A 12621-nucleotide genomic window follows, 5' to 3' on the forward strand; every position below is an offset into this window, starting at 1 on the left:
AAATTTATTTTCAATTATCTCGATTTCATATTCGCAGTATTGGCGGTAATATTCCGGAGGTGTGCATTCCGTAAATTGTCCGTTTCAAATATTATTATGTGTATAGCTATATCTTGTGAACGTTTTTCATGATCATCAACGTTTAAGAAAGTCTTGTTAAACGTTGTGAAAATATTGAAAGAAGTTTAAGACTATGGCAACTTACACCGAAGAGGAAACTGGACCAAATGAAATAGACAATTTTAAACCAATATTTAAGAAGTACAAAAGGAGAGACCGCCCACTGGATGTTTCAGACGTTATTGATTTTGACAAGGGAAATAATCTGCATATGGCAAGTTGTGATCAGCTGTTCTGAATTATCATTCTGTTGGGTTGGGGTAACTCCTTTTCGTCATTACTACTCCTTTTTTGGTCCATGGTTTACCCCTACCATTCTCTTACCCTGTTCACTGTCAGTAGTTTACCCCTACCGTTCTCTTACCCTGGTCACTGTAAGTGGTTTACCCCTACCGTTCTCTTACCCTGGTCACTGTCAGTGTTTTACCACTACCGTTCTCTTACCCTGGTCACTATCAGTGGTTTACCTCTACTGTTCTCCTACCCAGGTCACTATCAGTGGTTTACCCCTACCGTTCTCTTACCCTGGTCACTATCAGTGTTTTACCACTACTGTTCTCTTACCCTGGTCACTATCAGTGGTTTACCCCTACCGTTCTCTTACCCTGGTCACTGTCAGTGTTTTACCACTACCGTACTCTTACCCTGGTCACTATCAGTGGTTTACCTCTACCGTTCTCCTACCCTGGTCACTATCAGTGGTTTACCCCTACCGTTCTCTTACCCTGGTCACTATCAGTGGTTTACCCCTACCGTTCTCCTACCCTGGTCACTATCAGTGGTTTACACCTACCGTTCTCTTACCCTGGTCACTATCAGTGGTTAACCCCTGCCGTTCTCTTACCCTTGTCACTATCAGTGGTTTACACCTACCGTTCACTTACCCTGGTCACTATCAGTGGTTTACCACTACCGTTCTTTTACCCTGGTCACTATCAGTGGTTTACCCCTGCCGTTCTCTTACCCTGGTCACTGTCAGTGGTTTACTCCTGCCGTTCTCTTACCCATGTCACTATCAGTGGTTTACCCCTACCGTTCTCTTACCCTGGTCACTATCAGTGGTTTACCCCTGCCGTTCTCTTACCCTGGTCACTATCAGTGGTTTACTCCTGCCGTTCTCTTACCCTTGTCACTATCAGTGGTTTACCTCTTCCGTTCTCCTACCCTGGTCACTATCAGTGGTTTACCCCTACCGTTCTCTTACCCTGGTCACTATCAGTGGTTTACCTCTACCGTTCTCCTACCCTGGTCACTATCAGTGGTTTACCTCTACCGTTCTCCTACCCTGGTCACTATCAGTGGTTTACCCCTGCCGTTCTCTTACCCTGGTCACTATCAGTGGTTTACACCTACTGTTCCCTTACCGTGGTCACTATCAGTGGTTTACCCCTGCCGTTCTCTTACCCTTGTCACTATCAGTTGTTTACCCCTACCGTTCTCTTACCCTGGTCACTATCAGTGGTTTACCCATACTGTTCTCTTACCTTGGTCACTATCAGTGGTTTACCACTACCGTTCTCTTACCCTGGTCACATATATATATATGTTATCTAGTATCGGTGATGGCCAAACACAGGGGTTTGTAAAACAAATGATAATCATTGAAAAAATAGAGTTGAGATCATATATTGATCTTTACTGTATTTTATTCATTATTATTGCTATTATTCATTTTAAAACTCCTGTGCTATAATGCAGGGTCATTTGAAATAAAAAAAATATGTGTCCTTTTAAACATTTGCAAAAAATAGAAAAGACTTCACCTTTTTAACAGGATCCTACATTTGAGTAACTTACTGATGACACAAAGCAGTAGATATAATTCCATCATATGCAGAGATATTTGTACAGTGGACGAGTTTGTGTCCAACCTGATGAAGAACGAGACAGTTACGTTTCCCTGTATTATATTTATTTTTATACTTAGTTTTTGTTAACCAACTTAGAAAATCATTCTTGGACGACGCCCCCCCCCCCCCCCCCCCCCCCCCCCCCCATCGGCTTTAAAGCTTATCGCTATACAGACAGAGTGAAAAGGCAGTGACTGTGGGAGATCAGAATGGTCAGTGTACAAGGAACGCAGACTACATAACTCTAATGAGCACAGTTTGTAATATGAAATTATCTAAAAGAAAATCCCTGTAGATATGGTTTTCTGCGTAGGAGATGTACAACATACTTATAGTAATAATCATACATTATTCACTTATTTGGAATTTCTCTTTCAGGTTGAACAGTTTAAACTAAAAGAGCCAGATCATTCACTCTTGACAGGTCTGAAGCCTGTCTGTAAATGGAAAGCATATTGTCTTAAGTCCAACCCAGGTAAAAGAAACTACAATGATTTGTTCCTCATTGTGTCAGTACACATGGACATGTATTTACCTAGTTTTAATTTCTTGAATGCAAATTTTCAAAACGCAAGAAATAAGTAAAAACTTTCAGATAATGTGATACATACGCATTAGAAGTTAATTATGGTTCTTCAATCTTCACAGTAATTATAGTTAGGTAGTCATGCACAGGTCCCATTTTAGAATATCAAAATACCAAGTACATGTATATTGATTTACAAAGTACAAGTGTAGTTAATGATGTCCATTACATACCTGTGTACTTTTCCAACAAGAAGGCTCCTTGTAAGATATATGCGTCACTTATAAATGTACTTAATTTTGTAATGAGAAAATGACAGACTTATATATAGCTTCAGTACAGAAAGTAGGTAGGTATACATTCATCATGTTTGAGGATCACATTACCAGGGGTCGAAATTAATTGTTTTAGGCACTAGCAAACCATTGCTAGTGCCTAAAATTTCCACTAGCAAAAGTGATGAACAAACTAGCAATTTTTTGGTGAATAGGCTTGACTTTTATTTACTGTTATATTGAGTTTTTCAGGAACTGAGTGATATTGGAAAAGTTATCCAAGACATTGGATAAGAATGGCTGATTGCTACTTGTATCAACATTTTAAATCTATATAACTTTGAATTTATCAGTTTTCTTTTTTTCATGTATGAGCTACATCTAATTTGACTGTCATATGATCAAATCCATTTATAAATGTAACTGTACCCAAATTTATATTATTTAAAAATTGTTCACATTAACGATCATTTCAATAAATTATTATCAAGACAACTATCTTCCGTGTTCTCGGCAGTCATTGCGCCATACTGTATTAACAACATCGTTACTAGATGATTTGTTGTATCCTAGAATAATATTCAATTCTTTTTCTCATTTCCGTACCGGTTTTTAACGTGGCCGTATATGCACGTTGTTGTGGCGGTGATTTTATATCAGCAGCGTCAGGATAAACGCTCTCCGATTTCGACGATTTTTTTTCAGAAGGGCCAGCCTGTGGCTGTTGACTATTGTCTTGGTCATCGCAAGCACTGTCAGATGCTTTCCTTTTGAAAAAGTTTGTTATCATAGCTGATATGTCGCGTTTCACATGATGAGCAGACAGAAATCGTAGAGTTTTCCAAGACAACTTTTTATTCGGTTTACACATATTTATCAATGGAAAAACTGGAGCAATTCCGAATGTATTGATAATCTATGTCACTTTAGCGTTTGTAACCTATTTACTCATTTAAAGGCAGACGGAGAAAGGCATTTTGTGGCAGATGTTTCGTCAAAAATAGTGATTAGGTATAGTTCATTTCCACTCGCAAACTTTTGCTAGTTCATTATTTTCCAGCTAGCAATTACCAGATTTTAGCTGGAATTTTGCTAGTTGTCTATAGTTAATTTCGAACCCTGTATTACCAGTTGTACATGTAAACAGCAAAAAATTGGCAGTTATTGGTTGCACATATAGCACTGTTTATATCTGTAAGTAAATATATATATATAGTAGGTCATTTTTTATTCTCAAAAAAAAAAAAACAATGATAAGATACCTGATATCAGTTTTTTAATTTGAAATTTTATTCTAGGTTTCCTGTTCATAGTCAACCCATTTGAGAAAGGATACCAGAGGTACTGGGTGTCTCGCTGTGTTAAAGATTATCCATGCCGACCCAATGTCAGAAATCTAGATGCTTACATGGATGTAGGAGATGTCAATATTTGGAACTCATCTGTAGACACACATAAGTTAGCATTTTCAATTAATTATCTGAATAAATTTATGGAGATAAGATATTATGGGTTTTGGGATCTGAAGTACTACAAAACGAAAACAAAGATTTCTGATAAAAATGTTTGAGTATCGTGTTCATCTACAGCTTAAATTGGTATTACTCAATTCTGGTTTTTTATCACTTGTGGTTCTTGGCATGAAAGGATTTTAGAAATTTCCTTGCTCAACTTCTAAAGGAGCTTGTGAATGTGATAGGTGGCATTTCAACCTGACTTATCTTAGTCATCCAAATCTATTTTTCTTCTCAAATTTCAGAGATAAGAATTATGCCAACGTACTGAAAATATTTTAAAAATCTAAGAATCAGCTGATATCACTACTGTATTTATACAGCAGGAACTCATAAACTCAGGGGGTGGGCTTATAACAGGACATAAATTTAACGCCAGAGAAATAAGATAAGACAGGACTGGAATAATTCATTTTTTAACCTTCTCATTTTTATAGCAGACTGAAATATTGAGATGGACTGTATCTAAATTCATTTTAGACCCATGTTATGATAAAAGATCAGTGTTTCTATCATTTTACCATGTCAGTAATTAAGTCTCAGTATGGTTTAATATTTTTGTCTCAGAGATGACATTGCCAACAAGGAGAGTCTAATGATGAAGCTACGTTGGGTAACCATGGGATACCACTACCACTGGGGCACAAAGGTTGGTACCAGTTAATAAATCATTAACCATCTGAAAATTGTATCTCTGTAATACTTAACATTGGGTCCTGGAAACAGGGGTAGATAACTCAGTAATTTGTATGATAACCACTTATAAGAAAAATGTAAATCTTTCATATTTGTATGGATATAACTATGGTAGTCTGTGTTGTGTACTTTACCAGTAATTATCCATCAGAAAGGTTTTTAATCTGTGTTGACAATCTCCAGGAAACAAACGTCAGTAATTCTGTGACCCTTCAGTGATAATTTAGTAACATAACATTTTGCTTGCTAATTCTTTGTGTATTGAGTATCTTACAGGGATATTCTGCCCAAGTTTCAAACTTCCTGTTCTGTATGTAAAATTTACCTTTGAAGACCTCATTCTAATGACTTCTTACCCTATTGTTAGCATCAAAATATATCTGCAGTTTGGACAGGCTCTGTTGGTTGGAATAGTCCCAGTCAATACAGAGTAAACCATCTAAACATAGCACATCAGGAAATGAACTGAAGGATCACTCGATCATACATTTTATGCAGAGTAATTACACCAGTGTATGCTGTTCACTAAAATTTCTCCTGGGGTTCCAATTTTGTGACTTTGTTAGGCTTATTTTAAGTTGAATTCATAATTTACACAAATTTTTCATTCTGTTCAGCTTATAACAATACAAACCTGGTATGACGCAATCAGGGTCATGCTAACATTGGTAAATAGACCTAGCTAGATCTATAAAGAGTTTCTGCAAATTAAATATCATATGTTTATTTGAATGATAAAGTGAGGTATTAGATTTCCACAAGGACATAAGTGGACAATTTTCTACAATTTTCTTTAAAAGCTTCTTATGAAATCTTTACTGAATATCCCTTTAAGAGAACTAAAGCAATTTTTTCTTTATAAATAATTCTTGCTCTTTACTAATTCTTGCTCATCAGATTGAGGGTTTTATTTTTATATTCACCTAAACAGCTATACTTTGAATCCCAATGTATTCAGAATCAAAATTTATTTTCTTTTAGTGTCGAAAAATTGCTTATACACCAATCAAAGATATGAAAACAAACAAAAAATAGAAAGAAAAAATATATAAAGAAATGTAAAACAGAATTTAAAAAAGGTCATGAAGTTAGAAAATATAAGATGTTGAGGTGGAGAGATGAGAGTATTTGATCTTAGAATAAGATATACTCGTATTTGTGAATTGAGTTTGTATTTCAACCTTGTTTTACACAAGGTGGCTTACTGGTATGTGCAACATTGTTTATCACTGTTTATTTATCAGGATATATTGTTTATCATTGTTTATTTATCAGGATATATTGTTTATCATTGTTTATTTATCAAGATATATTGTTTATCATTGTTTATTTATCAGTATATATTGTTTATCACTTTATTTATCAGGATATATTATTTATCATTGTTTATTTATTTGGATATATTGTTTATCACTTTATTTATCAGGATATATTGTTTATCATTGTTTATTTATGAGGATATATTGTTTATCAGTGTTTATTTATCAGGATATATTGTTTATCACTGTTTATTTATCAGGATATATTGTTTATCATTGTTTATTTATCAAGATATATTGTTTATCATTGTTTATTTTTTAGGATATATTGTTTATCACTTTATTTATCAGGATATATTGTTTATCATTGTTTATTTATCAGGATATATTGTTTATCACTTTATTTATCAGGATATATTGTTTATCATTGTTTATTTATCAGGATATATATATTGTTTATTTATCAAGATAAATTGTTTATCACTTTATTTATCAGGATATATTGTTTATCATTGTTTATTTATCAGGATATATTTGAATCATTCTTGGCTTCAGAAATACTACAAAGACAGCAAAGCTCCATTTCAAGAAGACATGTCACGATTAGGCCGGCATGTAGCTAGTGCCATAGGTTACCCAAAGTTCTCCCCAGAGGCAGCTGTCCTAAACTACTACCATCTTGACTCATCTCTCAGTGGCCATACAGACCACTCAGAATTTGACCATTCTGCTCCACTTATATCTTTCAGGTAACACAAAGTTGACCAATACTTCTGTTTAATGGATTTTAATGTGTCTTGTACAGTGTATGCTTTACTAAATTAATTTAGCAATAAGTCTGCCTGATGATATGCCCTCATATTTTACTGTTTCTGTAGAAATGTTGACAAAAAATATAATATTTTCCTGTGATAAGCTCAGTTCCAATCTCTTTGTCTCTAAATCTGGATTTATTATTTTGCCTCTCTAAATGCTGTCTTCTCATGTAGCATTACTTCAAATTCTATGTCAAATATACACTGAAGGCTTAGTGGTTTTAAGAGAACAGGATTCTTTTTCTTGTTGCATGCCTGTTAGATAAAATAGCAGAAGGATTATCTTTTGATATGTATATCTTCCATACAATGTATTATGTATGGTAATGAAAAACTTATCTCAATAAAATATGTTTCTGACTACTTCATGCAAGCATTTTAACACTCCAAAATTGTAAATTATCTCCCCTTAGACTTTTGACAAAAATAAATACCTTTTTAAGTATGTATTTTTGTCAACAGTCTAAGAGGAGGTTATTCACAGTTTTGGAGCTTTAAAATGCTTGCATGCAGTTGCAATAAAAAAAATTGCATTTTTATATGAAGAACAACTAATGTACAAGCATGATTATCTGTTATCAGTTTTGGTCAAGATGCCATCTTTCTAATTGGGGGAGAGACAAAGGAGACAGAACCTAGTGCTGTGTTCTTGCGGAGTGGGGACATCTGTGTCATGAGTTCATCAGCCAGACTTGTGTATCATGCTGTTCCTAGAATAATGGAGACAGACCCAGAAAGGAATCGGAACTGTTTTGACATATCAGATATTTCTAAATTAGACTCGGAGAGCTGTACATCAGACAGTTGTGAATCTAAAGCACACAGACAAATTATAGAAAGACTGCACAGTGATGATTGGAACCTTATGTCAAAGTATCTCAGCCAGACGCGAATCAATTTTAACATACGTCAGGTCCTTGTGCCAGACAGAGAGTTTCCAGCGGAGTCTTGAATGTTGTCATATTATCTATTCACCATAAAAATCTCTTGCTAAATAAGTAAATATATCAATGTGATTAAAAATCTTACCTTCATAAATTTTTCCAATCTTTAAACTAAACAGTATGGTTTTACTCAAGTTATGATCATATATTTGTTTTATTTCAAATACTGCAAGGGTTTTAAATTAATATCCATTTTATTTCTTTATACATTTCTTGAAGTAAAACAAATAAGTACAAAACAATTTCAGGTTTGCAGCGAGATATATAGAATAAGAATTTTGAAAGCAAAGATAGAACCTAATTCATTTAAAAATTGAATTTTAAAAATAACATTTTATTTTTTTCAAACAGACTATGAAATAATATATAAAAGTCAGGGGTCGGTTTGGTTTTGTTTACTGGGTTAGCATGTTCCACTAACATAGAATGGCAGTAGGATAAGTCATCAAGTTTTTTTTTATTTAGAAATTGATCAGTTTGAACAATATGTATTCAATATTTAAACTACATTACGTATACATACTTAATATTTGGGATCCAAAATCAAGCTAGAATCTTTGATTTCTGTATAACGTACAAATATAAAGTATAGTAACAATACATGATGGTATTCAGATTTATAAATCTACATCTACAAATTATCATTACATACTGCCCTTTGAACTAGATTATCAAAATGATTTTTATATAAAAACAAATAGAGCAGGGACTCATGTAGATAACCCTTTCCTACTCTTTTTCTGATCTGAACATATTGAGGGGTTAATGTATTAAAACGTTTATAAGATATTGTTTACAGAAGATTTTTATTTCAAAAATGGTCAAGGGTGACCTTTAACCTTGACCAGCGACTATCAGAATCTAATCAGGTGTCGATCTTGAGGGTTGATGCTTTGGTGTGTGTTTAAACAAAATCTGTTCATTTGATTCGGGAATGGCAGTGAAAAGGTATGAGGTCACCTGCCGACCATGTGGGCTTACTCTGGGTACTCCAGTTTCTTCCTATACTAAGATCCCTTGTGGGATTCCATCTTTGCCAACAAAAGCGATTAATTTAAGTTTGAAAAATCTGCTTCATAGTGTTAAATAAAGTTTAATTTTTAACAAAATGCTGTGTTGGCTGAGTTATAAGGCAAGCACAAATGGATACACAGACACAGATAAAATGGGTTAGAGAGGGAGATTTTTCTGAGAGGCAAGCACAAATGGATACACAGACACAGATAAAATGGGTTAGAGAGGGAGATTTTTCTGAGAGGCAAGCACAAATGGATACACAGACACAGATAAAATGGGTTAGAGAGGAAGATTTTTCTGAAATAACTGATAATCTACCCTGATAATCTACCTAAACATTTTAACAGAGATTTGAAAATATTTATAGAAAGTGAATCTTCACAATTGTTATACTGGTTATTCAAAATATTTATTGTAGTGGGAAAGTTGTAGTGATAATTTCACATGGAACAGTCAACCCCTAATTGATCCTTCTGTAAGGCAGTGTTAATTATACATGGGCATCCTGAGTCCTGTATGCATAGAAAGTTGATGGGACTTCTAGAAATTTCTGAAAATATTTACATTTTACATTATGGGATTCATTGTTTTTTCAGTAATGAAATTAAAAAGTACCCGAGAAAAGTACCCGAGAAAAGTACCCGAGAAATTTACCCGAGAAAATGGATTTCAGATTGATCACTGGTAATGTGAAGGAGTTTGCTGTTTGGCGGTACTAGTTGCCTAAGTATGATTACTAGATTGGTATTAATAAAACCAAATCTGAGAGTGCTCAGTGTTTTTTATAGGAAACAGAAACATTTTTAATGTATCCTGAAAACCTACATTGTCTTTCCCATCAAAGTTATAGATATTCATGTCCTTAATGTCTTTATGTATTTTTTCACAGTTTTCTTTGGGGGTGGGGTAAGGGGTGGGGGAAATAAACAAAAATATCAGAAGATCCTGATACACAGTGACATGTTTCTGTAAAACCAAGAGGCCAAGAGAAACTATCAGTCCATGAGATATGTTTTTTGTACAACCTTGAGGCCTAGAGAAACCATCAGTCCATGAGACATGTTTTGTACAATCTTCAGGACAAGAGAAACCATCAGTCCATGAGACATGTTTTGTAAAACCTTGAGGCCTAGAAATATGTCTGTAAAATCTTCAGGCCTGGAGAATCCATTAGCATAGAGATATTTTTCTTGTAACATTCTAAAGCCTTGGTAGTTCTGTAACACTATGAGGCCCATGTTTCTTTAAAATTCTGAGGTCTAGAGTCCCTCTACTATAAATCTTTAAGGCCTTAACACCTGTCTTTGAACTTTTCATGTCGGTTCAACCAGCTGGCTGTAGACTGAATCATAAAACACTGAGGCCTATAAAGCGAAAGTTTCTTTCCAGAATGAATTTTGACACCTAGAGATACCAGGAGACATTATATTCCTGTAAATCGCAGCGCCTAAGGAGAAACGTTTCTGTAAATAAGTATAGCTAAGGCATCATTAGGCCTCCATAGTAACAGAGAACACATAACATGAAAACTAGAGTCACTGTAGCCTAAAATACAGTCTGGTTTGGAAAATGTTTTATCATAAATGTTCTGGAAATCTATGTTTTGCTTTGAATTTCGATAAGTACGATTAAATAATATCGATAACAGCAGTGAAAAGTGATAAAAATAGTCTATTATTAGCTCATTTACATGGACAGTCAAACCTTCTTATCTCGAAGTCGATGGAACTATGGGAAAACTTCGGGATAACCAATTAATCGATTTTTTTTGGCGGGGATCGACGAAGTAGTTGGAATTAACCGGGTTTTTTTTCTAATCATGAGTTCGAGATATGAAGGTTGGACTGTATACATATACACGTTTTTACATGTATGAGTATGCAGCCCATGATCTTTTGTTTTACATGATCTGTGTAATTGACTTTTCTAAACAGCGAGGTCAACATTTAGTCAAAACTGACCCTCTTTTGTGGTGTATAAATCCCGAAAGATGGAAAGCTCACCATTTTGGAAAACTCGGTATCGACTAAAACTTCTTAAGTCAACAAGGCATTTCTGGTTGATTATAATACATACATAGTAAAATTTCAAACTGTAATCCACATCTGTCTACAATTAGTGTAAACAAGAGATCAAATGGGCCTGCTTCGATCACTTTGTATTCAATTTTTTTCACATATTCAAAGTTTGTAAAGTCGGTTAATTTAAGCCACTTCATAAACTAGTCAGTGTATTATATCCATGGCTAAACCTTGTTTATTTACTATTTGTGTATCGGATTGTGGAGGACAAATTCGACTTTTGTGACTTTGAATATTTTAAAGTTCATATGTATTCTTAAAACTAAAAGCTAAACATCGTGGTTGTAGGCCATTCAGATAAATTAGATAAAATAGTTTAACTTATCAAGAACTGTATTATCAAGTTTCGGTCATACTGTTATTTGAAACCAGAACGGCGGGTGCTTTTAACTCCTGTTAAATTCTAATTCACGTTAAATGACTGACGTTCTTGGACGTGTTCCAACTGCCTCACAAAATAATTTAATATAAATCTTTTACAATTCTATAATTGTGTAACTGATGGAGCTGGCGGTTATAGTCATGATCCTACAGAATGTGGCGATACTTTGTCACTAACCTGATAATCTTTTTTTCCCCATATGTACAACTGTAATCATCACGGTATAAGTAAATCATATTTGGCCCGACTTTTTCATGTCCCCATTCCTAATATCACATCGGCCGTCAGTTATACGAAGATTGGTCAGGTGATCAATATTAAAAAAGAATCATATTTCAATTCAAAAATTCATGAATTACATTCAAAATCTGTGTGATAAATGAAACCACTGGGATTTTACATCCTGTCTGATAAAGAAAATAAAACTGGCGAACTTCAAAGTCGTCGTAAATTTAAGCCTCCAGATGACGTCATAATTGGCCAGACGAAATAATTGGTATGACGTCACAGGTAATTACTTCCTGGTTACGCATCACTTATACTAATCTCTCGGCTTGTGATAACGCCATTCCTTCTTGCTTGCGAATATATGTGCATCATGATGACGGAAGGACCACAGAGAGTTCGGACTGTGAAGACGGAACATCTGCTGGACGACAGTAGCGGAGACGTGAAACATATACGTAGATGTCCAGTTGAACTCTTCGAGGCAAAGCGGGGACTGGATCAATGCAATCTTAGTTTTTTTACCAATATGGCGGACAGTTGGAACAAACATACCTCAGTTGGGGACGGATTGTTACATTTCTCAATATGTACTTAAACAAAATTGACCACGATGACCAACGGAAAATCTGACCAGTCAGGACAGCGAAAGAGTAAGCCAAAAAAATTCAGACTTCGCAAAATGTTTCGGAAGTTAATTGGGAAAGGCGCAAAAGTTTTACCGGAAGTTCAACATTTACCGGAAGCTTGAAATTTCCAGAAGACATGCCTGCATCAAATTGGAGACGGACAATGCAACCTGTATGCATAAAACAATATTGAAGAGTATGACATCCTCATGAAGCATGATATTGGGAGAATGAGTAAACCTAAATTATATACCGTTATCATTTGAACTATCAATATACTTTTTGTCA

At 34.8% G+C, this 12621-nt stretch overlaps 1 protein-coding gene across 3 annotated transcripts; it reads left to right on the top strand.

Moving 5' to 3' along the window:
- The first annotated feature begins 137 nt into the window (after positions 1-137).
- Positions 138-9108, top strand: LOC132543528 (nucleic acid dioxygenase ALKBH1-like). 3 transcript variants are annotated; one of them, XR_009553973.1, is made up of 7 exons: positions 138-334; positions 2349-2445; positions 4070-4229; positions 4853-4934; positions 6796-6989; positions 7638-8382; positions 8436-9108. XR_009553973.1 is itself a non-coding variant. In XM_060207041.1 (6 exons), exons 1-6 carry the CDS (start codon positions 194-196, stop codon positions 8005-8007), a joined length of 1044 nt encoding a protein of 347 aa, XP_060063024.1. In that variant the 5' UTR covers positions 138-193; the 3' UTR covers positions 8008-9108. The 3 variants fall into 3 exon arrangements, 2 of the variants coding, with proteins under 2 accessions (XP_060063024.1, XP_060063025.1); XM_060207041.1 differs by having other exon boundaries at positions 7638-9108; XM_060207042.1 differs by lacking the exon at positions 138-334 and adding an exon at positions 2158-2182 and having other exon boundaries at positions 7638-9108.
- Positions 9109-12621: the final 3513 nt, after the last annotated feature.

Source organism: Ylistrum balloti, unplaced genomic scaffold (genome assembly GCF_031769215.1).
Source record: "Ylistrum balloti isolate Yb309-2 unplaced genomic scaffold, AGI_CSIRO_Ybal_v1 Utg369758, whole genome shotgun sequence".
NCBI lineage: Eukaryota > Metazoa > Mollusca > Bivalvia > Pectinida > Pectinidae > Ylistrum > Ylistrum balloti.

What these genes read in the sequence shown, in the direction of transcription:
- LOC132543528 (XM_060207041.1), top strand. Translation starts at nt 194, where the DNA reads ATGGCAACTTACACCGAAGAGGAAACTGGACCAAATGAAATAGACAAT. An exon ending in TCATCTGTAGACACACATAA is followed by an intron (nt 4,230 to 4,852) that starts GTTAGCATTTTC and finishes TTTTTGTCTCAG; the next exon opens with AGATGACATTGCCAACAAGG. An exon ending in ACTACCACTGGGGCACAAAG is followed by an intron (nt 4,935 to 6,795) that starts GTTGGTACCAGT and finishes TCTTGGCTTCAG; the next exon opens with AAATACTACAAAGACAGCAA.